Raw genomic sequence first — 23,322 nt, 5'->3', positions numbered from 1 at the left:
AAATATTATAATTATAGCATTAGAGATTTCCATACTGATTACCCACCCTGATTTATATTCCTGCTGGTGAGTAATCACACTGATGTCAATAGTAGTACCTACCTAAGTATATGATCATCAGAGTATGGGAGGTAAATTGGAATTAAGATTCACCAAGGTTAAGACAGTTCAAGTTCTATCTCAAAACAATAATTTCTTAACAGTTTGCTCATGAAAACTATTCCATGTAGAAATGCAGCCATTTTATTCCTACTGACCTTACTTTCTTATCACAACAAGTAAAACTTTTATAAGCCAGAAAGATGCCTTTATTTCTGCACAACTTCATAGTTCTCAAAAAGGGTGAGAAAAAAAAAATCTTGGAGATTTTTCAAATTATATAAAAAGTATGTGTAAAAAAAGTCTCCTGTCCCATTTTTGAAGCACAAATTTATCTGACTTCAGTGGATTCACTGAAAATCATTGTGACTCTCCAGGTTCCATCTTAACTGCCACACAGGTACAGACTGGACTGCAGAAATGTCAAAAGAGCCCAAAAAAATGGTAATTCAAGCTATAAGAGACTATGAGATTTGCTCAAAATTATGTGATTTAAGCACCTTTCAAAATATGGTTTTCTTATTTTTGTTTTGTTTTGTTATGGGATGTATTTTGAAGCTGTCATCTACAGTCATGACACCTAGAAACCTAGAATTCATAACACATCATCCAGTGTCATCCTTTTGCTACAGCTAACTTTCATCGCCCATCACTCCGTTAGCTGAAAGTTCTAACTTCTGTGATCTAGCAGTTCTATTGCTCATATTAGTATATGCTCATATAACTTGTTCATAATTTGTTTCAGACTAAAACATGTCATCTAACCTAAATCATTAAAACAATATTTGTTTGCTAACATAACTGAGAAAACAATAATATTTATTAGTCTTAGAAGAAGCATTATGCATAGAAAGTGTACCATGTATATTCCTAGCTTTCTCTTCTGTTCTGTTTAATGGCCTTTCAGATTTTCATGCAATGCTCTGATTTTCTAAGTTGGAGCACTAAGAGAAAAAAAAAGCATAGAACATATCATAAAATAATAAGATTAGGTATCACAAGTCTTTTCATGTGCCCATAAACAGTACAGAAATTACTCAGCAAATTTGTAAGTGTAAAGTGAATATACTGCTGTTATAAAACAAATTTTAGTTCCTTTTTTTTTTTGTATGTCTTTTTACATTTAACCAAAAAGCCCAGTAAAGCACTTGTGTATATATAAAAGACTTGAAGTCAGCTTTCTGTCCAAGAAGACAGAGATGGATCTGAAACCTGCTGTCTCCATTTTCTTCTCCTGTAGCAAATTTAACTTAGGAAAATAGACAAATGCTCATGCTGTCCTGACAGCTCACGGGCAGGGGCATTCGCAATTCCCTCTCAGCAGATCAACTCCCAACACACCTCTGCTGAGAATAGCAGTGATGAAAATAATTGAGCCTCTGTATAATTGGTTTTGGATTTCCTTACACACAGATTTTTATTTCCCAAGCTAGAAGGACTTTCTGGTGAAATAACATAGTACAGTCTTTGTGAAAAAGAGTAGCAAACCAAAATGGGGAACAGCCTTCATCCCAATGTAAAAGACATTTCCTTTGGCAAAGACAAATTTGATTCTACCCAGTCAAAACAATTCCTCTTAAAAAACAGTATGCAGCACTAATATTACAAGCTCTAATTTGAATTATTTCCATTTAGGAGTCAAAATGATAGTAACTGCACAGAAATTCAGATTTGCATTGCAGGCTTTCAGAGAAGATTGCAGTTTTATCCTCCATAGCCTTGCAGTTCTAAAAAGATGTATTGATATGTCATGCACAACTTCAGAAATCTTCTTTGGAATAGTGCTATGAGCATTTATTGTGAGGTTTGTATTGTGTATCCTTTCATTTTAGCAGTAATTAATGGTATGCACTTGTCTGTTAGTATTCAGATTGTCTTCATTCACACAAATTAATGAAAGGACTTTTCTGTAATTAAATTAAGTTACATCACTACTACTACTCCAGAACTGTGTATCAGGATGCTCTCACTTTTTCTACGACTGGCGTAGCCCTTAATATAGATAAGCTTACATATAAAAATAGCTGGAAAAAAGGAATGATTGCACTGCTTCCCAGGAGAGTATGTATTCTGTAACAGAAAACAAACTTGTACAAGATGCGTTTAAGCTTGCTGAATTTTTATGATGATTTGTTCAAAACCAAGTAAGAAACTGGAAGAAAATGGTAAACTGAAAAAACCCTGCTAAATATAAAGACTGTTCTATTGGTCTGTTTGCTATAAACAAATTTCATATAAATTTGGGTACTGTGCCAGTGAATGAAGCTGGTTTCAGCAACATTTTTTAACTCAGTGTGCAGTGCTGCATGAACACATCTGTGCTGCTCTAGTCCCACAATGGTTTCTGCACTGCCAGCTCAAACATCTCTGTACCATACTCCACTGCTTTCCCTACTGTAGGGATAGCACAGAAAGCTCATCTGGCTCCTTTCCTGTTCTCTACACACAGCTCAAGTCAATCACAGGTGATTACACTGGAAACTGAAAGTCTTATATAAATAGAAATTATAGTCTTAATACTATGGCATTTTTTAAGAAAGTTGTTCTCCATGGTACTCAACTGAAGCTCCTTTATAGTCCTAAACAGATTCTCTCCTATATAGAGGGACAAATTACCTTAAGACAGAAGTCCAGAAAGTGCAGTCAATTTCCCCCTGGAGATGTCTTTCTCCCTCCTAACTACAGAGGATACCTCAAATGTTAGCTTAGTTTTGGTGGCAGAAGTTAGATGGGAGGAAAGCCACTCATGAGTGAACCTCTCCAGACTCACAACTTTGGGTCAATTATAGTATTACAAGTAGGATCATTTCCCTCAGTGATAAAATACTACTAAAGGAGATGGGAAAATACAGAAAATGAGAGGCAAAGGTGCAGATTACTAGTGACAAAAAAGGAGAAAAAAAAAACCCTGATATTAAAATACACTGCCATGTTTGTACCTAAACCTAAAAGATGGCTTCACATGGAAGATTAGGCTATATTTTAAATTAGTTAAATACTTCACAGTCAGAGGCACAACTCTAACTTCATTCACAGCCTTTAAAAAAACACTCAGGATTTCAAAATGCAAATACTTAAAGTTGGCTTTCCCGGGTGTATTAATGTGCAACAGATTAGCAGCCGAGGATTTGACTAACAGGAAATAAGACCATTCTGGCATATATATGCTTCAGACAGAAAAGCTAGCCTTTCCAGAAGTCAGAAAGAGACATAAACCCAAGAATAATTTGTAAAATTAGGATAGTGTAAAATAGATATATTCTAGTCACTGGACTGTAAGTCTCAGAAGAATACAAGTCAAAATTGGTCTATCAAAGAATTGCAGGCTACTCATCATAGAAAAATTATACATGCAGCTATGAAACCACAAGCTGCAATTAGAAAAATAATCCTCTCCAATGTGTTACAATTTAGATTAAATTTTTGCAAGAAAACACTTTATGTTGGAGTCTGTAATAAAACATATTCCTACTGCCTGCCTACCACCAACAGATTTCCAGCCATTGACAAGATAATTATCTGGGAAATTCTAATGTTCTTGTCAACTTATTCCTGCTTCAGAAAGGTTTCAGTCTAATCAGGGTGTAATAAATTCCAAAGGTTTCTTCTCTTCCATCATCTATACCAAAGAAGACTTACCACAAACATCAAGGCTTTCACTGAATCATATCTATGGTTTGATAATGGCTCAAGGAGCATTAGGAAGTATGAATGACTAATTCAACTTGAATAAATCAGATTTCTAAGGACTTCATCAAAGGTTTTTTAGTGCCACAGAAACTTATGTAAGAGTTTGCTTTGTAAAATAAGATCTATAACATAGGTTGGATTAAGTCAAGTTACCATGTTAAGACATATTGTTTTCAAGGATATCGGAGCAAACACGACAAAAGTCTCTGCCACAAAGACTTAAAAAATCTTAAATAGTGACAAAAGGCTAACAAAGACATTTTCAAGTAAATAGTCTGCCGAAAATTAATATCTATGGGAAAGTGGTAGATATTTACTTTCATTCAAAGCATAATTCTCTGAACTAACATTTTTCTACTCCTCTGGACATTAACTTATTTTATGCCTTTACCACAGACCTGAATACCTTCTAGTAACAAACAGAGACACAGTGGTGAAGCACTGTGGGAAAGCCGTATTATCACTCATTGCACTATATCTATGTGAAAGGAGATGTTCAGTTTCACAAACTGGATACTAAACACTTGATATAAAACATTACATTTGCTGAAGGTTTCCATTATTAGCAGCTCTGTATTTCTAAAGGTGCTTAGGAGCATTGCTTTATAACACCTTAAAATGAAGTATAAAGAATAAAGTCCATCCAGGGATTTAGCTGCCACTTTGACAATGCTAAGTTCAGCCAGCTCTAACACTTTCCAGCCCCCACACAACCGCATGGGCAAGCTCATGGTACTCTCATGCCATGTCCCTCAAGCCCTGACCCTGCCAGGTTCTTGGAGTATGAACTTGCTTGCAAGGGGCATCAGTCTTGCCCTGCAGAGAGCACCAATACATTTTCTGAGAACATACTTGCCAGACCAGACCACACATGGGGGGAGGGGGGGGGGGGGGGAGGAGGAGGGGGAGGAAAAAGAAAAGGTAGGAAACAAGAAAGCAAGACTTTCTGAAAACACAGTAAATGAAATTCTTGCTTGGGAGACAGACAACCCCACTTAATCTGATCTATAGAGAGTATTAGATTTGAGACTGACTGACTCCCATTAACCAGAAAGTACTTGTTATTTGGCAAGATAACTGTTTAATTTTCCCCTCTTGGAATGGTTCAGTTTGCTTTTAAATATTTATTCAGCCAAATAGCAAGCAATTGACTCCATAGACCAATGTCAGTCCACTCTTCTGTGAAGAAAGGGGGTCAGGTTTAAGTTCCTCTTCCATTAGCTATTTAATCAATTACCAAAATTGGCAAAGTTTCAAGAGGAGAATGTCACTAACTTTATCCTAAAATAACCATTCAGTCAGTAGTTAGGGCACGCTTCTGACCTGAAAGTGCCTATGAGTGCAATTTTTTCTCCAACTCAGAAGTGTGGTACGCTTTTAAAAGATCATCCACCTCAATGCTAAGTGCTCTAATTAGTGGATATTTGGGCATCAATTAGCAGCTCGTTCTAATTATTTTGGAGAAAAGACAGATCTATCTTATGTGCTTCCTTGCAGGGAACCGTAGACACTTTCCCAATGCTGAAAGTAGATGCCTTTAAGGTGTAGGTTGTACAAAACAGGACACCGAAAAGAGCGTGCAGCAAGCTCACTGCCCCGGACTGCAAGCGACCACTTTGGCCTCTTCAGGAACCTGCTTAGTAAGGTTCCATGGGATATAGCCCAAGAGGGCAGGGGGGCCCAAGACTCTTGGTTGATATTCAAGGATCACCTGCTACAAGCTCAGGAGTGTTGCATCCAGAGTAGAAGGAAGTGCAGCAGGAGGGCCAGGAGACCTTGGATGCATGAGGAGCTGCTGAGGAAACTTTGAGGGAAAAAGGGGGCTTATAAAAGATGGAAGCAAGGACAGGCGGCCTGGGAAGAATACAGGGATGTTGTCCAGGAAGCTAGGGACCAGGTTGGGAAAGCTAAGGCCCAGTCAGAATTAAACTTGGATAGGGATGTGAAGGATATCAGGAAGGGATTCTAAAGGTACATTGCAAATAAAAGAAAGACTAGGGACAACGTGGGCCCTCTCCGGAAGCTATCGGGAGAACTGGCTACACAGGATTTGGAGAAGGCTGAGGTTCTCAATGACTTCTTTGCCTCAGTCTTCACTGGCAAAGGCTCTGACCAAACCACCCAAGTCTTAGAAGGCAGATGCAGGGACTGTGAGAATGAAGACCCCAGGCCCACTATAGGAGAGGATGCGGTTTGAGACCATCTTAAGAACCTGAACGCACACAAGTCCATGGGACCTGATGAAATCCATCTGCGGATCCTGAATGAGCTGGCAAATAAAGTTGCTAAGCCACTGTCCATCATATTTGAAAAATCATGGCAGTCAGGTGAAGTTCCTGACAACTGGAAAAAGGGAAATATAACTCCTATTTTGAAGAAGGGGAAAATGGATGACCTACGGAACTACAGACCAGTCAGTCTCACCTCTGTGCCTGGCAAAATCTTGGAGCAGATTCTCCTGGAAGGCATGCTAAGGCACATGAAAATCAACAAGGTGCTTGGTGACAGCCAGCATGGCTTCACTAAGGGGAAATCCTGACTGACCAATTGGGTGGCCTTCTATGATGGGGCTACAAAACTGATGGACAGGGGTAGAGCAGCTAATGTCATCTACCTGGACTTGTGCAGAGCGTTTGACACTGTCCCACACGACATCCTTGTCTCTAAATTGGAGAGACATCAATTTGATGGATGGACCACTCAGTGGATAAAGAACTGGCTGGATGGCCACATGCAAAGAGTTGTGGTCAATGGCTCAATGTCTGGTTGGAGACCAGTAACGAGTGGTGCCTCTCAGGGATCGGTGTTGGGACCGGTCTTGTTCAACATCTTTGTTGCTGACATGGACAGTGGGATTGAGTGCGCCCTCAGCAAGTTTGCCAATGACACCAAGCTGTGTGGTTCAGTTGATACGCTGGAGGGAAGGAATGCCATCCAGAGGGACCTCGACACGCTTGTGAGGTGGGCTGATGCCAACCTGATGAAGTTTAACCATGCGAAGTGAAAGGTCTTACACCTGGGTCGGAGCAATCCCAGGCACAGCTACAGACTGGGCAGAGAAGAGATTCAGAGCAGCCCTGCAGAGAAAGACTTGGGGGTGCTGGTCTATGAGAAAATGAACATGAGCCAGCTTCAGTGTGTGCTTGCAGCCCAGAAAGCCAACTGTATCCTGGGCTGCATCAAAAGGAGGGTGACCAGCAGGTTGAAGGAGGTGATCCTGCCCTTCTACTCTGTTCTCAAGACCTCACTTGAAGTATTGTGTGCAGTTCTGGTGTCCCCAACATAAAAAGGACATGGAACTGTTGGAACAAGTCCAGAGGAGGGCCACGAGGATGATCAGGGCACTGGAGCACCTCCGTTTGAAGATAGGCTGAGAAAGTTGGGGCTGTTCAGGCTGGAGAAGAGAAGGCTGCGTGGAGACCTCATAGCAGCCTTCCAGTATCTGAAGGGGGCCTATAAGGATGCCGGGGATGGACTCTTCATTAGGGCCTGTATTGATAGGACAAGCGGTAATGGGTTAAAACTTAAACAGGAGAAGTTTAGATTGGATATAAGGAAGAAGTTCTTTACTGTTAGGGTGGTGAGGCACTGGAATGGGTTGCCCAGGGAAGTTGTGAATGCTCCTTCCCTGGCAGTGCTCAATGCCAGGTTGGACAGAGCCTTGGGTGGCATGGTTTTAGTGGGAGATGTCCCTGCCCATGGCAGGGGGGTTGTAACTAGATGATCTTAAGGTCCTTTCTAATCCTAACTGTTCTATGATTCTATAAAACACTGGCCACACCTGTAGCAACCATGTCTCTATATTCAGAATGGGGGAATGAAATATTTGTTTTCCCACACAAAAGAGACTAATGACTGTACACCTTAGTGCCTGACAGAGCTGCCCAATGAATGGGTACCTGGTTGCAGTACTTAGTCCATGAGCTGGTGCAGTGATAGGTTTACACAGTCCCTGAACTTGTCCAGTCTTCAGAAAGCTGAAGATTCTTCTGAGGGCACACACAAACACAAATTTTAAGACTAAATAATGAGTTAGGTATGGGCAACTCTGGGGCAAGGTGGCAGTGGAGTTTACTTTTCAGAGCCTAGGAGACTGTCATTTGACTGGGAGAGGTTGTGTGGGTTTGTAGTGATTCCCAAATACCATACATTGGTATGGTTTGCAAAGCAGTCTCGGTGTGTATGGGTTTAGATCTCTTTTGAAGCAAAGAAAATTAGAAGCTCTGCTTATAGACTGTACCAAATCTACGACAACTCGCAGTGAGGACAAAAGGATCTGAAGTATTTAGTCCTTTGAACAGCCTCAGACTACATACAAGGTAGTAACATTTGGTCCAAAATACCAAACTAAATCTAGTCCATAGTAAAACACATTGATCATATGCCTTAAATATAATAATCTCAGCAACAGCTGCTTTGATCTACCAGTCTTCTCCTATTGTGCTGAATTACTTGCTAATACAGACAAATATGTCCAAGTCAGATTTCTGCTGCCTAAAACCTTTAATGTATTTAGCTGTAAGTCTCTGCCTGGATTTTGCCCTCAGTCATCACATATAATTATTAGTGAAAACTTCCAAGTTCCCCAAGTTCCCTCTTCTTTTTTTTTTTTTTTCCTGGGGCGGATAAAATAACTTTTCAATAATTAAGTAGAAAGTGACAATTTGGTAAATTATGCAAAGGGAAAATGAGAAATTAAGAACTGCAATAAAGCATATCTGAAGAGTAAAAGAAACAAAGGCAGGAAGAAAGTATCACAGAAGTTAAGGAAAGATCAGTAATAACTAAGAGTAAATGGCCTAGAAAGGGATAGTGGTAGTAATGAAGCAGGAGGAAAATACTATTCTGAAGCAATACTTTTTAGAAAGGTTAAAACAATACACATACCAGTTGATAGCACAGTTTACTATCTAGACCAGCCAGTGACTATTCTCTCAAGGCTATACCAGCCTTTTCTCATTGTTGCTGAAATAGCCTGTGATTATCATGTATTACCTTACCCACATGGCATCAAAATTGTTCTCCATATTTTTGGGAAAATCTGTGCAAAAATAATTTTATACTGTAAGAGGAGGCATGACCAGACCTACAGACTGGGAACCTAGTGCCTCAGCTTCCATTTCTAGCTGTGCATCTCTGACCTTCAGAGAGACATAATTTTGGAGTCATTTTCTCTACTTACCTGAAAACTACCGATAATCCATGAGTATTACACAGCATTAAGAACTTACAGGAATGGGGCACAAACATAAAAATGACATATTCTGTAACTACCTGGCAAAAGGAACAAATATTATTTGCATAGTAATGTGAGCAAAAAGAATTACAAATTAGGTCAGTCCAAGAAAGGTAAAGAAAAGAGATAAATCCATAAACCCACACAGGGAATTGCTCTATTAGGGGTGGAAAAAAGAAAAATAAAAAAAGGTAGGGTGCCTGAGGAGCTCAGCTGCTATTATGGACCTGGAGGAATGTATGTATGTATGTGTGTGTATGCATATATATATATATATATATGTATATTCCTATATAAGTGTGATAATTGTGTATATATACTTAAAAGCTATATGGTTAAGACACAGTGATTCTCTTCAGCTGATTAGACTATTGTCTTTATATACCTTAAAACAGACAGCTGCATCTAATAAGATATCATATTCTTCCTGTAGATCTAGAGTTGCATGAATTATTTTCAGAGAAGAATGAAAAATACTTTGATGTTTTTACATCAGAATATTTCTAGGAATTGTGCAAATTTCAAGAAAAAATTGATGTGAAGAAGTGAAAAGGGTATATTTTTCAAGTTTCTGTTCTGAAATTGCTTTCCACTGCAGTGTTTGTTTTTCACCATGCAAAATAAATTGTTTTGGTCTTATCATAATCAATCTTCTAAATTTATCTACAACTAGATTGTCCTACAAGCAGAATAACCGACTGAAAAAAAAATAACTTCTTAATCTGTAGAAACATCCAATTTATGTTTTTGTTCTATTCATAATAAAAAACTGGCAAAACTGTAAAATTCTCCATAAACAAAATGATATTTTCATATGGTTGAATGCTTCATTACTAACTGTGCAACAGACTCATAACATTTTTTTTCCCTGTGTACCTTAGGTGTTAAGGAAAACAGATTTTGCTCCTCAGTGATGAACAGTATGCATAATATGGTTGCAAAATCATTATTTGAGAAAGTGAGTTGTCTCCACAGCTAGTCTATTTTGCCACATAACAAGATTGAGAGGAATGTGGTGATGTGAAAGCTAATTAAATTTAGGCTTATTTGAAAGTGTCAAGATAATGTGGGATGAAGCAACCTATTTTAATAACAGGTAGTCTCCCAGTTTCAAGTTATACTTTAAAGAGTGGCATTTGTCTCCATATTTTGTAATCATGTAAATGTGAAAAAGATGTGACTGCTGATATCTTCTTTGGTTACCCACTGATGTAGTTGGCAGGTTTTGGTTGTCTGCTTTCTTTTTACTGCATTGAATTGACTTCTTCACACTGTAGTTTATAGGTACATTCACATACCAAACTTTTTTTTATTTATTTCATTAATTACATGAAATCAAATTACTCTCAAGCACATGCTGGATATTAACAACTGTGTAAAAATTCCCAGCCCCAGGTTACATAGCAGTGCTTCTGTGTTTGACTCCAACATGCAATCAGTTTGGAACTCCTCCCTATTGACTCCTGGTGCTATTTGTCGTGTAAAGCTTAAACTTGTCTTGCCTGGAATGATCTAAAAACCAAACGTAATTATTAGTTTATGTTCTTTTTGTTACAATTGCTGTAACAATATGGATGCTCTCAGCTGCTTGCACTTGCCTGCCCTAGGATACCTGTGGAAAAAAGGTTCTTCATTGCAGTGGGACTGAAGGACACACACTTCACCTAGCTATGTGCATTTTAACTGTTGAAATATTTTAAATGCTATTTTGCAATCTTCTCATTGCTTTCTCCTTTAATATCCTTTAGTTAGAATCTCAAATACTATCTGCTTGCTGCAAACACACACATGGGCCTGCGCTGGAGGTCCAGCAGGTCTGGAAGGCATGCACAGAGCATTCAGGCTCATCAAAGTCAAGACACAGGGAATCTTGGCTGTGTCCCCCAGGAAGCTTTACTGGGGAAGCAGCTCATCATTCTTTTGCTCCCCACACATGCTGCCCAGCAAGGGTGACTGGTAAATAGCTACAGGGGAGGTGTGGAGAATGTACAGGCAGTGAGTTTTGATTCCTTCTCTAAACCCAACCCAAACGTTGTTTGGGGCAAGCATTCTCACTTAAAACTCTCATAATTCTGTCAAGCTCTAGAATTAGCAAGATTCTTATGCTCCAAAATGGCATTTATGAATAACAGTCTTACGCAGTTAAGTTTGTGAAAATCCTGTATTGCCAGCTTAAATAAACTGCTCAATTGGTATAGCCCTAGGCTGATAGCTTTGGCTGATAAATTTTATTCCAAAGATAAAAATACAGGCAATAATAACAATAATAATAACTTGATTGCTTTCTAAGTGTAGTTGAATGTCCTCCCATTCCATTTTAATGCAATATTCATCAGTAGTGACCATAAAATATTTTCAAATTCAAGTTCTTAATTTTGAAATTTTGTGATTTTCCGCTTTTCAAAATTAAATTAGGTTCTTCTATTACTGACCCATACTAATGCTAATTCTAAGTTCAAAGCATGAATTATTTCTACTGAAAAATAATTTTGATGGAGAATTCCAGATCAAGTTCTATTATCAGTTCTACTGTCTCCCTCTAAAGCCAAGACCTCCACTGCCTCGTCAAATAGAAAGGACTCAGTTCTAATGTCAGAGTACTTGTCACATGAGTAACTTGGTGTACACAGTCAGTCAATTTATTGGAATACACATATTCCTAAAGCTCTACATTTACATAAACAATTTGAGGATTGACGCCTTCATTCAGCACACTCAATTTTATGGAAGGTCTTTCTTCTTCTGTAGTTTAAGCCACTGAAGAAACTTCACTGAAATCCTCTTGTCAGAATATGCAGTTCCATTGAAATCACAATGTTCCATGAAATTGAACTGATTTTGCTAAAGTATTGGTTTCAAAACAAAAAAAAAATCCTTAAAAAAAATAAATATTTAAATTGTTTCTTATACACTGGGATGTGTATTACAATATTGAACATTTCAGTCTATCCAAAGCAATTCCGGGAACAAACTTTGGTTTTTGAGGACTTCTAAATTTGTGTCATTCATTTCAAAAGGAGACATTTGTAATTTCAAAAACCTCTGAAATGTCACCCTGATAAGCAGAGAAAACTGGTTTTGTTTCTTTATGAAGCCTGCTTCACCCCATGGTACCTGGCATGGTCTACTTGCCACCTGCATCCATCTGTCCTTGGCTAGTAGTCTGCCCTGGGTACTGCTGTTGGTACCTGACTTCCTAAGATGTGGCGACTCATCTGAAGAAAGTCTTTGAATATACAGGGAGTTAATACTGCTTAATAATTCAGAGTCTATTTTAAAATATTTTGAACTCCTACCCAGAGCTTCCATCTGGGGTGAAAAAATAGGTGAAAAAAAAAAAAAAAAAGCTGCAGGAGGAGCTGTAAGGAAATGTAAAGACAAAAATGCAAACCAGATGCTTAGTGATTAAGTACAGGCAGAGTTCGTTCAAAGTAGTTTAGATTTCTAACTCAAATTGTAGTTCAAATCTGCAAGAAAGACATCAAGTATTACATTCTGACTAAATTTATGCTTTTCAGCATTAACTATTTTCCTAAAGAATATTTAAGCATTACTCACTCTTAGCATTAAAACAAACTAATCAGCAGTCAAATATAAGCATTATACAAAATTTGATACTGTTTTTTTGCTAATTACAAAGAAGTCTACATCTGTCATTTGTTTAGAATTTTAAGTTGGGCATTTTAATATGGCAAATGATGATTAATGCTTTAATGTTAGCTACAGGCTTTGTGATGGAAGTTGATATATGAAGAAAATATTTTCTAGGATTTATTAGGTAAATAAAACGATAATAAAGACTCTAGATAAATGCAAAATTAAAACTCTTCAATACACATCTTAAACATAAGAAGTAATTTTGAAAGAAAAGCATGTTTAAGTCATCGTGTCTTCCAAAGATTATTCCTTACAGATCTCTTCCTCTATTCCATTCCCATGGAATGGGAAAACAGGTTTTCCTGCAGTTTCAGTTCTAACACACTTTCTCAGTTTGAAACTGCTGTAGTTGCTGTCCTGGACAAACTAAAAGAAGAAGACATCTGCAGAAAAAAACAAGAGACCTTTGAACATCTGGATTATCACTTAAATGTTCACTTTTGGTGTGCAATTGGTGGCTTCTCTTAGTTCAATAGCTTTCTTTACATAGTAGGTTTAGATTGCAGTATAAAACAATTACAATGGTTTTAAGTGGATTTTTTTCCAAAAGAGTAGTAAGCTTAATTTATACAAAATAAACCATTATATAGAGAGATCCGTTCTAAATAATAGATTTTTATTTTATATTTATTTAATATGTTTTCTGAAATTTTCTGCTGCCGAATAGCAGACATTAGGGGGAAAAATACAACACACCAAACATTAGTATTGGAATGATTTATTTTCGCCAGGTATGAGATTGTAATGTTAAATCATTGGCTACTGTCAGATAAAAAAATACAGTATTATGTGGTAATAAAATATAAACAATAGGGCTGCTTGCTCATGGATTATATATGCGTTTCAGAACTGAATAGCTGGCAACATGGAATTAGCAGACTCTATACCAAATTAAAAATAAAAAAAAGAAAAAAGTGTGAAAGATTTTTTGAAAACAAAAGAAAAATATGTATGTTACTAATTCATTTTTCTCTCTGCCCCCATTGATGAAATACAAATACAAGTATTTCCAGTAAGATATGCTTGAAGAACTAAATGTCTCAGGAGATTGGTAATCACATTCTTGGAACCTTTCACCTCTAGTTCACCGCTTCAAATACAGACAACATGAAGTAGTGATGGAAAATCATTGTGACTTAAAAGCTGGTTTGTAGCCCTTGTGAAACAAACTGGGTATTTCACTCCATTTCTTAGAGGATCTTGAAAATGTACTCCGCACTTTCAAAAGCACCAGCACTGAGTATACTGAGCCCCTCACAGGATCTGCCCAGGACCCATGGAGCCACAGCCAGGCCCAGTTTCTCTAAAGATGGCAGAGGCTGAGGATGACAAATAAAATCCCATTCTAGGCAAATTTCTTCCATATGTTGGGCTTCTGGAGAAAAGAGGTCCTTAGCCACCTGGAAGATTTCGGTATGTGAAGATTTTCTCCATGTCAAACACCCAGCCAAGACAGGCTGAAATGACAGCTCAGTGTGGGGTCACCACATTGCACTGCTGCTCTCTATGCCTCACAGATGCTGGGTAAAAACAATGTTCATTTTCCATTTCTCCCAATCTGGTACTTTTCATTAGCATTAAATATATTTAATTTAGGAGGAAAAACAGCAGAAAGACCCCACAGAAATGACTATGATTTCTGAGGGAGAAACTGCATTAGTGTCTTTTTTTACACAAAGGTACATACCTAGATAGGAACAGTTAATAAACTGTCCTTTATCAAAATCATACCTTCCACCTTCTAGAAAACCTACCTGAAGATAGTTTTTCTCATTAGCTACAAATTATCTGTTTTTCCCCGTTAATGCTTTGCATTGTCTCCTTTTAGGATTTAATTTCCTTTACACTGGGGACTTGTCTTTCACAAGAGGTGTTTCTCTTTTTAAGAAAATATACTTGTCATTTTTTCTGAACATTTAATGTTTTGTATTAGGAGTTTCCCCAGAAGAGAAAAAGAAAAGTCTATCTTCATTAAACACTAAGTATAAGCGGGGAAATTAAAACATTGGGATGTCATGACAGCTATATACATTGTCTTCTATGATGTCACATTTGATTTTCTTTTTTTATGACTTTGACAGCATCATATTAAAAAAGTGATTGCACAATGACAGTGCTGGCTTTGAATTATTCAGTTTATGAGTGCGCTCTTACAGGCAGACTGTTTTGTATTTCCTGCCATTCCTGAAAAACTGACATTTAAAAAACTGTGAAAGGAAAGGGAAAATGATTGCTAATAACTAATTAATAGCTCATGCTTGGCAAAGGTAACTTCGTTTAAATAGAATATCACACAAATTAAAACCAAATTAAACATAATATACAAAGTATTTCAAAAGTCACTTGAAAAATAATTCTCAGGGTGACATTTTGGACCCAATAAAATTGATAGCAAGACTCCAATTCAGTTTCGGTGGAGCCAGGACTTCCTCCTAAACAAAGAAAATCCCTACATTTCCAATCTGAGTTTAGGAACTATCTGTCAGAATTCTTGTGGTACTTAATTTAGTTAACTTTACCCATCCATTCTCTTAGAATACACTCCAGCCATTAATACTTACTGAGGTCAATGGGGCTTTTTCCATTTGACTGCCATAAGGGATCCAGAACCTTAAAGTTGGAACCTCTTGGGTAATTTTGACAGTAGTCTCTCAGGGTTTATACTGTGTATTTTCCTATCATGACTGGGTTTTGTCAGCTTTCATTTTTTTGCTCTATTTTAGCTCTCTATAATGTTAAATAAGTGCAATCTCTTGGTTCATTTGTATCAAGTAAGTTCAGCTATAACCTTTTTCAGAGTGTCCAAATTTGTCTTTTCTTCATTACAATTTAAGGTTATTTTTAAATCACTAAGGATATTTTTAAATCACTGAAGTTGGAAACATCTGCTCTCCAGCTTGATTAAATTCAGCTAGTCATTTCATATCATAACTATAAACCCAATAATGCCATTTTAACATGCTATTCCCAACACCTAAAATGAAATTTTAGTGGTAACAGATATGAAAATATCATTCGAAGTCAAACCCTTTTTCCAGTAAACCTGACTGTTATTTAACTGTTTGGTTTCATTTAAACTGTCCCTCACGGTATGTACATCATTCTTTCTTACAGGAATTATCTCAGCTGAGCTGTTTGGACAGGTAAGAACTATGGGCTTGAGTACAGCCCAGAAGGGTAAAGTGTAGAATATTCTATATGAGACATGAAATAGATCCTTCCAGCTATGGCAACAGGGAAAAATACAAATGATCTTTTCACATTCTGGTTGCTCAAAAATGGTTAGCAGATGTCTTTGAATCTGGTCACAACAGTGCCTAGGGAGACTCTCATCCTCTCATCTGATTTAGCTGGGTTCAGAATCATGACCACAGTTATATGAAGAAATGTGCTGGTATTCCCTCAGAAATATCTGAGGTTTATTCAGGAGTTTATTTTGTCATTAAAAATATCTATCTGGCTGGTGTTAATCTCTCTTCCAACATCTCTCTGAATTCAGTTTGAAGATGACAAGAGCGCCTGTTTTCTTTACAAGCAAGGAAAATTAGTTATGGATCACTTGCACTACATTATTTTAGTTCACCTATTTAACCTGAATCTAGTCTCTTTCAGCACATGAATCACCCTGGGACAGCATTTTCTCATTCTTAAACAAACAGTTACACACTCATCTTCCTTTCCTACTGATAAGCCAAACTTATTGCAAAATGCACAATTGGAAACAAGGTATCACAATTCCATAACATTTTATCCTGCAATATCAATATTAGTCTGCAAATATTATGTCTGAAATAAAAATGTGGGAGCTTCCAAGACAGAATCCTTCTGCCCTTATTATTTACTGCTTAACCTTTACTCAAGCAAAGTCCAGTTGAAGACAACAGATGGTACCTACACAAGTACAGAGTAAAAACTACAAAGTAATATAGACCTCTACCAATTTATTTCATATGTTTTTAAAACCCGTCCTCATCAAAGGCTTCATGGTTTAAATGCTGGTTCAATAGAACAGTAGTAACTACACTGAAATCAGAATCATTTTCCTTCACAACTGTTTGTGGTTTGGCTGACAACAGGCTGACCATCACAGGTGACAGAGAAACTTATGTCTGTAACAACCTCTAAATCTTATTGATTCTGGGTGCCACCAGCTGTGGCATTTAAAATGTGATGAAACCTTTCTGATCAGTATCATGCACATTCCCCTTCCTATTTCAAGAAAACTCATCATCCTGCAAGTACAGGAAAGCTAAACCTACAGAATTACAAGCTTTTCATTCAGCAAATGTTGTCCTTTACTTGTATGTAGAACACCATGAATCCCTTTACCCAGTGCAATGCAGGACTAAGAAATCCTCTGTGAGAAAGGCTACAATGAAAAAGTAGAAGTGAAAAACAAACAAACACAAACAAAAAAAAAACACCCCAATGTCAACCCAAGCAAAAACTCCAACAAAATTTAACAAAACCATGAATTGTGGAAAAAAAAAAAGAATGATTTCCACCAGCCTCCGTCAGTTTTCAGTGTTATCACAGCACCAGCTTCTGGAGAAGGGAGTGAAGATTTGGTGTAAATTTTCTGTGCATACTTGTTGGCTATTTGGCAAAGAGGCAAAAGGTTGTTGCTTTATTTTTGTTTTGTTTTTCTTTTTTATTTATTTTCCCAAGGCAGTTTCCAGGTCTTTAACATTGCTCTGAGCCAGAGATGGTAAATAAAAGAAAGCAGAAGTGCTGCTGCCATAACAACCCTTCGACAGGGAACTATTGAGATACGGATAGCTACTACACTACCTACAACCACCCGTGCGCATCATGACACATAAAATCCAGAAAACGCTTTTCAGCCACAGCATCCCATCATTTGCGGGCTCTGGGCAGCGAAAGCAAAACAAGCACGGACTCTTCCCCCCGCCCCCAAGCTTCATTTCTTTCACTGTTTGTTGCAGGGAGGCTCAAAAAAAAGTCCATCCGAGAGCCGAGTCCCACCCGGAGCTGCCCCCCGTGGCCCGCGGGAATGGCCGCGCTCCGCTGCTCCCGGGGCCCCGAGAGGGTGAACCGGGACCCTCCGCCGCCCCCCGGGTGGTACTCGGGGGAAGCAGCCGGGCCCACCCCGCATTCAAATGGTCCCTCGCAAAAGTTGAAGAGCTGGCCCCCTGTCCCCCTAGCCCCCCCGGGAGGGGGGTGCTACGCACGGCGGCGTGGAGATGGGGTCAGGGGAGTCCTGGCCCCGGATGGGAGCGGGGCTGCCGGGGTGCCCATGTGCGCGGCTGTGCGTGTGTGAGACCCCCGCGGGAACGGGCAGCGGGGCGGGAGCCGCTTCCCCCGCAGCCCCCGGGACCGCGGAGACACGCCGGCTGCCCGCGGACCTTCCGCCACCGCGGGGGGCGAGGGTCGCAAGTCCGGGCCGGGACCCCCCATCCTTTGCCCCGGGGCGGTGGCAGAGGTGAGCGCGGGGCCTCCCCCCCCTCATCCCCGGGGCCGCTCCGGGATGGGAGGCGCAGGGAAAGGAAGAGAGGGGTGCACGGCAGGTGCTTTTGGAGGGAGGGGAAGCAGGGCCCGGTGACTCACCCGTCCGAGGCGGGGGCTGCGGGTAGCGCGGCGGCGGCGCTGCCCCCGGGGCGCGGGGGGCGGCGGAGCAGGAGCAGCAGCGGGCGCGGGAACAGGGGGGAGCGGCGGGGCCCGGGCTGCTCCTGGGCGCGCTCTCGCTGCCCATCCCCGGCGCTGCCGCCGTCGCCGCCGGAGGAGGATGCGAGGGAGAGTCAGCCCCGGGCGCGGGCACGCGCAGCGGCGGAGCGGGGAGGGGGAGGTGGGGGCGCGGAGGCGCGCGCGGAGGGGGAGCAGCTGGAGAGGGCGGGTGCTCGCTCCTGCAGCCCTCCAGCCCTTCATCCCTTCATTCTCCCTCAGTACTCATTTTCTCGGTCTTCCATCTCTTCTCCCTCTGCCCCTCATCCCTTCTTCCCACGTCTTCCCATCCCTGCATCCTTCACCCTTCCATCTTTCCATACGTCCGTCCTTCCAGCCGTTATCCCTCCATCCCTCGCCCGTCCATCCCGCCATTCCTCGGTCCGTACGCTCCCCCCACGCGGAGCCGCGATCCCCCCTTATGGTCGGTGTCCACCCCCACCCCCGTCCTCCCTCTTCCGCAGGGTGGCCCCGGAACCCCCAGAGCCGCGGCGGGATCGCAGGCAGCGCCGGTGGGCGCGGGAGCGCTGCTGCCCCCCGGCGCGTGCCCGCGGAGCGCCCACCCCCCCCCCCCTCCCGCTTTCCCGGTTCCCACGGGAAGGACGACCTGCTCCTCTGAAGGGCAGGAGGTCCCCAGTTCCCCCCCAACTCCGAGGGGAAAACCTGTTTAGCCCTCGCCCATCCTCTACTCTGCTCTTCCTTTTTTCCGTCTTTTTTTTCCCCACCCGGCAGCAGGAAACAAACCAGTGCTGTGGTAGGGAAAAAAGGCGGTAAACAAGAGGAAAACACACAGATTACGGTCATCATTGACTGTATGAGGAACGAACCATACACCGGAGTAGTTCTTAAAAGCAGTCTTTCAAATCTTCACCCGAAACCTAAAAGACTTCTTGGATGTTTATTTAGGATTAAGAGTAATGATTTTAACATTAAAAATAAAAGAAACAACATATCAAAGTGCACCGTGTAAACAGGAGACCTGTAAATCAAGTATGTCAAATAAACATGCACACCAAAGCTGGCCATCAACTCTTTATCCTTGCTCTGAACTCTCCGGGCATTATGTAATGTCAATAAACTGCTGCAAGTACATTTGAGGAAAAGATACAGCGACGATCATGAGAACACAGTGCTATTCATTAAAGTACATCAGTAGCCTTACCTGCCAAGTAGTGGCTTCAGAGGTTCATCTGTGTGTTTCTCATGAGCCCTCCAAGTAAACAATTTACTAGCTGCTCAGTGCAGACATATGATTCCCTGGTGTCAGTGTCTCTGTCCTAGACGTTTCTGAATGGCTTGTGGATTATTAACTTTCGATGCTCTGCTCTGCCTTGTACCAAGAGCCGTGCAGGTATCAACAGCTCCCACTTGTGAAGCCAGGGAAGAAAGAGATTGGGTAGTTTTCCACGCAGCTCCACATTTCCAACTGCTGATTTGCTGTATGGGCTACAGGCAATTAGAGAACCGGTCTGGTCTTCTAACAGGTTTATTCCGAAAGAAAGGCCTGACCCAAAGTTCACTAAAGACAATTACAAATATTTCTGCAGTCACGGTAGGAATTGGCTCAACCTACTGTGAGCTCATTGTTGGGGTTAACAAAAGAAGCCCTGCCCCTACAAACAGAGGGACTAAATTTATGGAAACATTATCAGTGGACGAACACAGGTTTCAGCGCTGCATGCCACTGTAAGAGCTAGCAAGCTAAGCTGGGAAAAGGAAAAAAGCCAAGCTGTGCACCTTTTTCATAAAATTGTTGAGAGAAAGCAAGGGATCTGCTTCTGCTTCCGCTTCCCTACAGCTATTGGCAAAAATACATACATGGCCAGAGGATGTCCTCTGGTTTCCACAGGCTCAACCAAGCCACCATATGCAGTAGCAAGGGGAGGGGAAAAGGGGATATTGTGAAAATATTAGGTTCAATTCTGGGCATCTGCAAAGCCAGGAGGAGCAAGACGTAAAGTTTCATTTTAAGGTGCTGCTGCTCACAAGGAAATTCTCAACAAATTAATCTTTCAGTGGTTTTCTCTTCTCCGGTCTCAGTCTGGGGATTAGATCTGAGCACCCCTTTAACTTGTGGATTTCAGCCACTTCCCCCATACTTGCTGACTCCATCCCTTTTGTGCCTTCAGCAAGGGCTCTAGGCTAGTAAGAGAGATGTCAGGGAAGGGAAACCAGGCAGTGGGAATGATCTGGGTTTTGCATAGATAATGACATCTTAGAGTGAATACTTATCTAGTGTGAGTGGTACAGGAATTTGAGCTTTTTTTTCTTAAAATAGTTAATATGGGGTTTTAGTATATTTAATGCAGGTGTTAATATAGGTTGGTTTTTGTTTGTTTTTTAATCTGTAGTTGCTGATGAACAGCTCTAGTACGTCCAACTGAGCCCAGTGTAATAGTAGCCTGCTAGTTAAAGTGATTCCTGAGAAATGGGAGACTGAGTGTAAACATTTTTTTCCCTGAGATTCACAACAGAAAAAGAACCACTGAGGTCCCGTCTGTTCTCAGATGAATTACTTTAGTTCTCTCCTAGCTTTGACTACAAATTGAGTCTGCATCAAAGCAAGCACATACATGCTCACAGAATTTTTTTTTTCACCAAAATTATTTTGTTGGAAATTCGTCAGATCTCCAGGAAATTACAGGGCTCGCTTTAGATTCCTGCATACTCTTTATATGTATGTGCAAGGATTTGTTTCTGCACAAGGATTTATCAAGATTTTCTCTTTTTTAATTATAGCATTATTTTGTTTATGAAGAATACAAGCATTAACCCTTACATTTCAGAGTCATTGTAGTGAGTTGCTTTATTCTTAGATACAAGATTGCATTTCTTCTATAAAACCTTTTCATGAAAGCAGTAAACATTTTTTCTCATTGGAGAGAATATGTACGCCTTTTGTGATTATACCATTGCTACATAAATTGCCTTTGCAAAAGCTGGATGCTGAGCTTGTCACCTCAGACTGGAAATGTGCTGTTTTCTGAAGGTTCCAAAACATATTTTCTGAGAGCACAGTTTGATAAAAGTTTTGATTCACATAATGGAAAATGTGGATATTAATAGATGCTTTAAAAGTAAAAAAAAAACAGAAACTGACTTTTTTAAAAGGAGAATATCATAAAGGTCAAAAGAAACAGAACACAATTACAAAAATAAACCAAAATGAAACAATCCCCTCCCCTAACATCTCCGCAACTCCAAAAGTAGATATTTATCAAAACTATGTAAAACAGGATGAGGATTTGTTTTTTACCGTACGTGGTCTGAACATTTATGTAAGGCATGAATAAGAACATTTAAGCATTTACTAAAAACTTACATGCGGTGCTGAAACATGTGTTCTTCCACTGATGATGTTTCCATAAAGTTAGCCCCACCAGTGCTTACAGGCGCAGGGCTTCTTTTGCTCGTTGGAGTCCTGTGTGCATTTCTCTATTTGTAATTGATTGTTGGCTTGCGAGTTAACTGCATCATTTAAAAATCTATCATCCTTTGGCTTACTGTACTTGACATTCGTCAGTTATGGCTTGCCTTTAATTTGGCCCCAATTCCTGGATTGACTAATGCCAGTACCTGATGACCTTGGTGCAGTTTGCAGGGTTGTGGGACAATGAATAGGATCCTAGATCCAGAAGGAAACTGTATTGTACAGTAGGAGTTGAACCCAGGCTGAGGCTTTGGACATGATTAGTATAAAAAATAACACAAAATATTACTAATATTTGAATCCGAGGAAGACTTGTATGTTCTCAGATTTTACTTTACAGCAGGTTGGACACATTTAACTCCAACACACAAGTGGTTTGAGTCTCCATTCTTAGGTGCATTGACAGTATCTGCTACTGCCTTCATTTTAGAGAAAATAAAATAAAGCACTTTAAAAAATATCTTCAACGTAGCTAGTGGGCTTTATTATAGCTTTCATTAATTCACCAAATATTTTGTTTGCTTCATATGTTTTATGAAGGAAAAACAAAGATTAAGTGAAATTACATAATCTACGGTAAACTAGGGTGGTTTCATGGTTTGAGGGTTTATGTGTGTGTGTGCATAGTGCCGTTTTTATTGAGTAAAGCTTTTTGCTAAATAGCAGTTTCACATTATACAGACAAACAGATTTAAAATTAAATGCTTTTGCACTATGGCTCATAGGACTGATCCTGGAAAAGTGTTGTGCTGTAACAGGCCAAGATAAAGCAAGGATTTCCTTCATTAATCCAAACTGGTCTGGGGTGCCACTACCTATAGAGACATACTTTTCGCATTCAAGTATCAATCTCCACTGAGGACAGCTGTGAAAAGTACAGCTTCTCTAGTTAAGACTTTCTGTCATGAATTTCTTCATTTTCCCATACCAAACACAAAGAAATTTACTGGTAAGCTTATATCATCTAGTGAAAAATGAAACAAAGAGAAGAAATGAAATACAATTGCCCCTTTTCCATTACAAGAACAATTTAAGAGAGAGAAGATATCATCAAAAACTGAACATAAAGGAACTGGTATAACTTTCTTCCTATTTCAGTCAAATGCAAAAGGGACAAATAATGGAACTAAGGAACTTCAATATACTTACAGGTTATCATGATATGCAGTAAATCTTTACAGTTCTGCTCTCCAAGGAGATTCTTGGGTAAATAATAATGACTTTGGGCTCTTGGATTAATGAAGATGGATGTACTGAGAAAAATCTAATTATGTATTTCTCCTGCCTTGACTCTTATCTTGAGTGCCAGTATTATACTGTTGATGCTACATATATATATACATATCTATATATATTCCAGCAGTAGTGTACTAAAATTAAGCTTAATGCAGGAAAAAAGGAGCATACACACATCAGCAGATTTCTTTCTTTAATAATTCAATATTAAATCTGTGGATTTTGGAAATAAAGAATGTACCATTTTCTTTGAACGTTGGCTAGTGTAACTGAGTCAATACAGCTACACTGC

General features: G+C 39.9%; 1 protein-coding gene across 3 annotated transcripts in view; it reads right to left on the bottom strand.

Annotated features, from left to right (window-relative positions):
• FUT9 (fucosyltransferase 9) overlaps positions 1–19,802 on the bottom strand; it is a 104,275-nt gene extending 84,473 nt beyond the window's left edge. The window contains exons 1-2 of one of the 3 annotated variants that reach the window (XM_057410812.1): positions 18,251–18,388; positions 7,653–7,778 (exon numbers count right to left, since the gene is read on the bottom strand). Coding sequence is in view for 1 of the 3 variants with exons in the window: in XM_057410810.1 (XP_057266793.1) it covers positions 18,251–18,395 (145 nt within the window). In the remaining 2 variants the exon portion in view is untranslated. Of the gene's footprint in view, positions 1–7,652; positions 7,779–18,250; positions 18,530–19,526 lie in introns of those variants that run through there. The other 2 variants (XM_057410811.1, XM_057410810.1) reach the window with 2 other exon arrangements.
• Between the last annotated feature and the right edge of the window lie 3,520 nt (positions 19,803–23,322).

Source organism: Pezoporus wallicus, unplaced genomic scaffold (genome assembly GCF_028554395.1).
Source record: "Pezoporus wallicus isolate ANWC-B61680 ecotype Strahan unplaced genomic scaffold, APGP_CSIRO_Pwel_v1 contig_747, whole genome shotgun sequence".
Taxonomy (NCBI): domain Eukaryota; kingdom Metazoa; phylum Chordata; class Aves; order Psittaciformes; family Psittacidae; genus Pezoporus; species Pezoporus wallicus.
The sequence above is the reverse complement of the archived record's forward strand: the minus strand, read 5'-3'. Positions and strand labels throughout refer to the sequence as shown.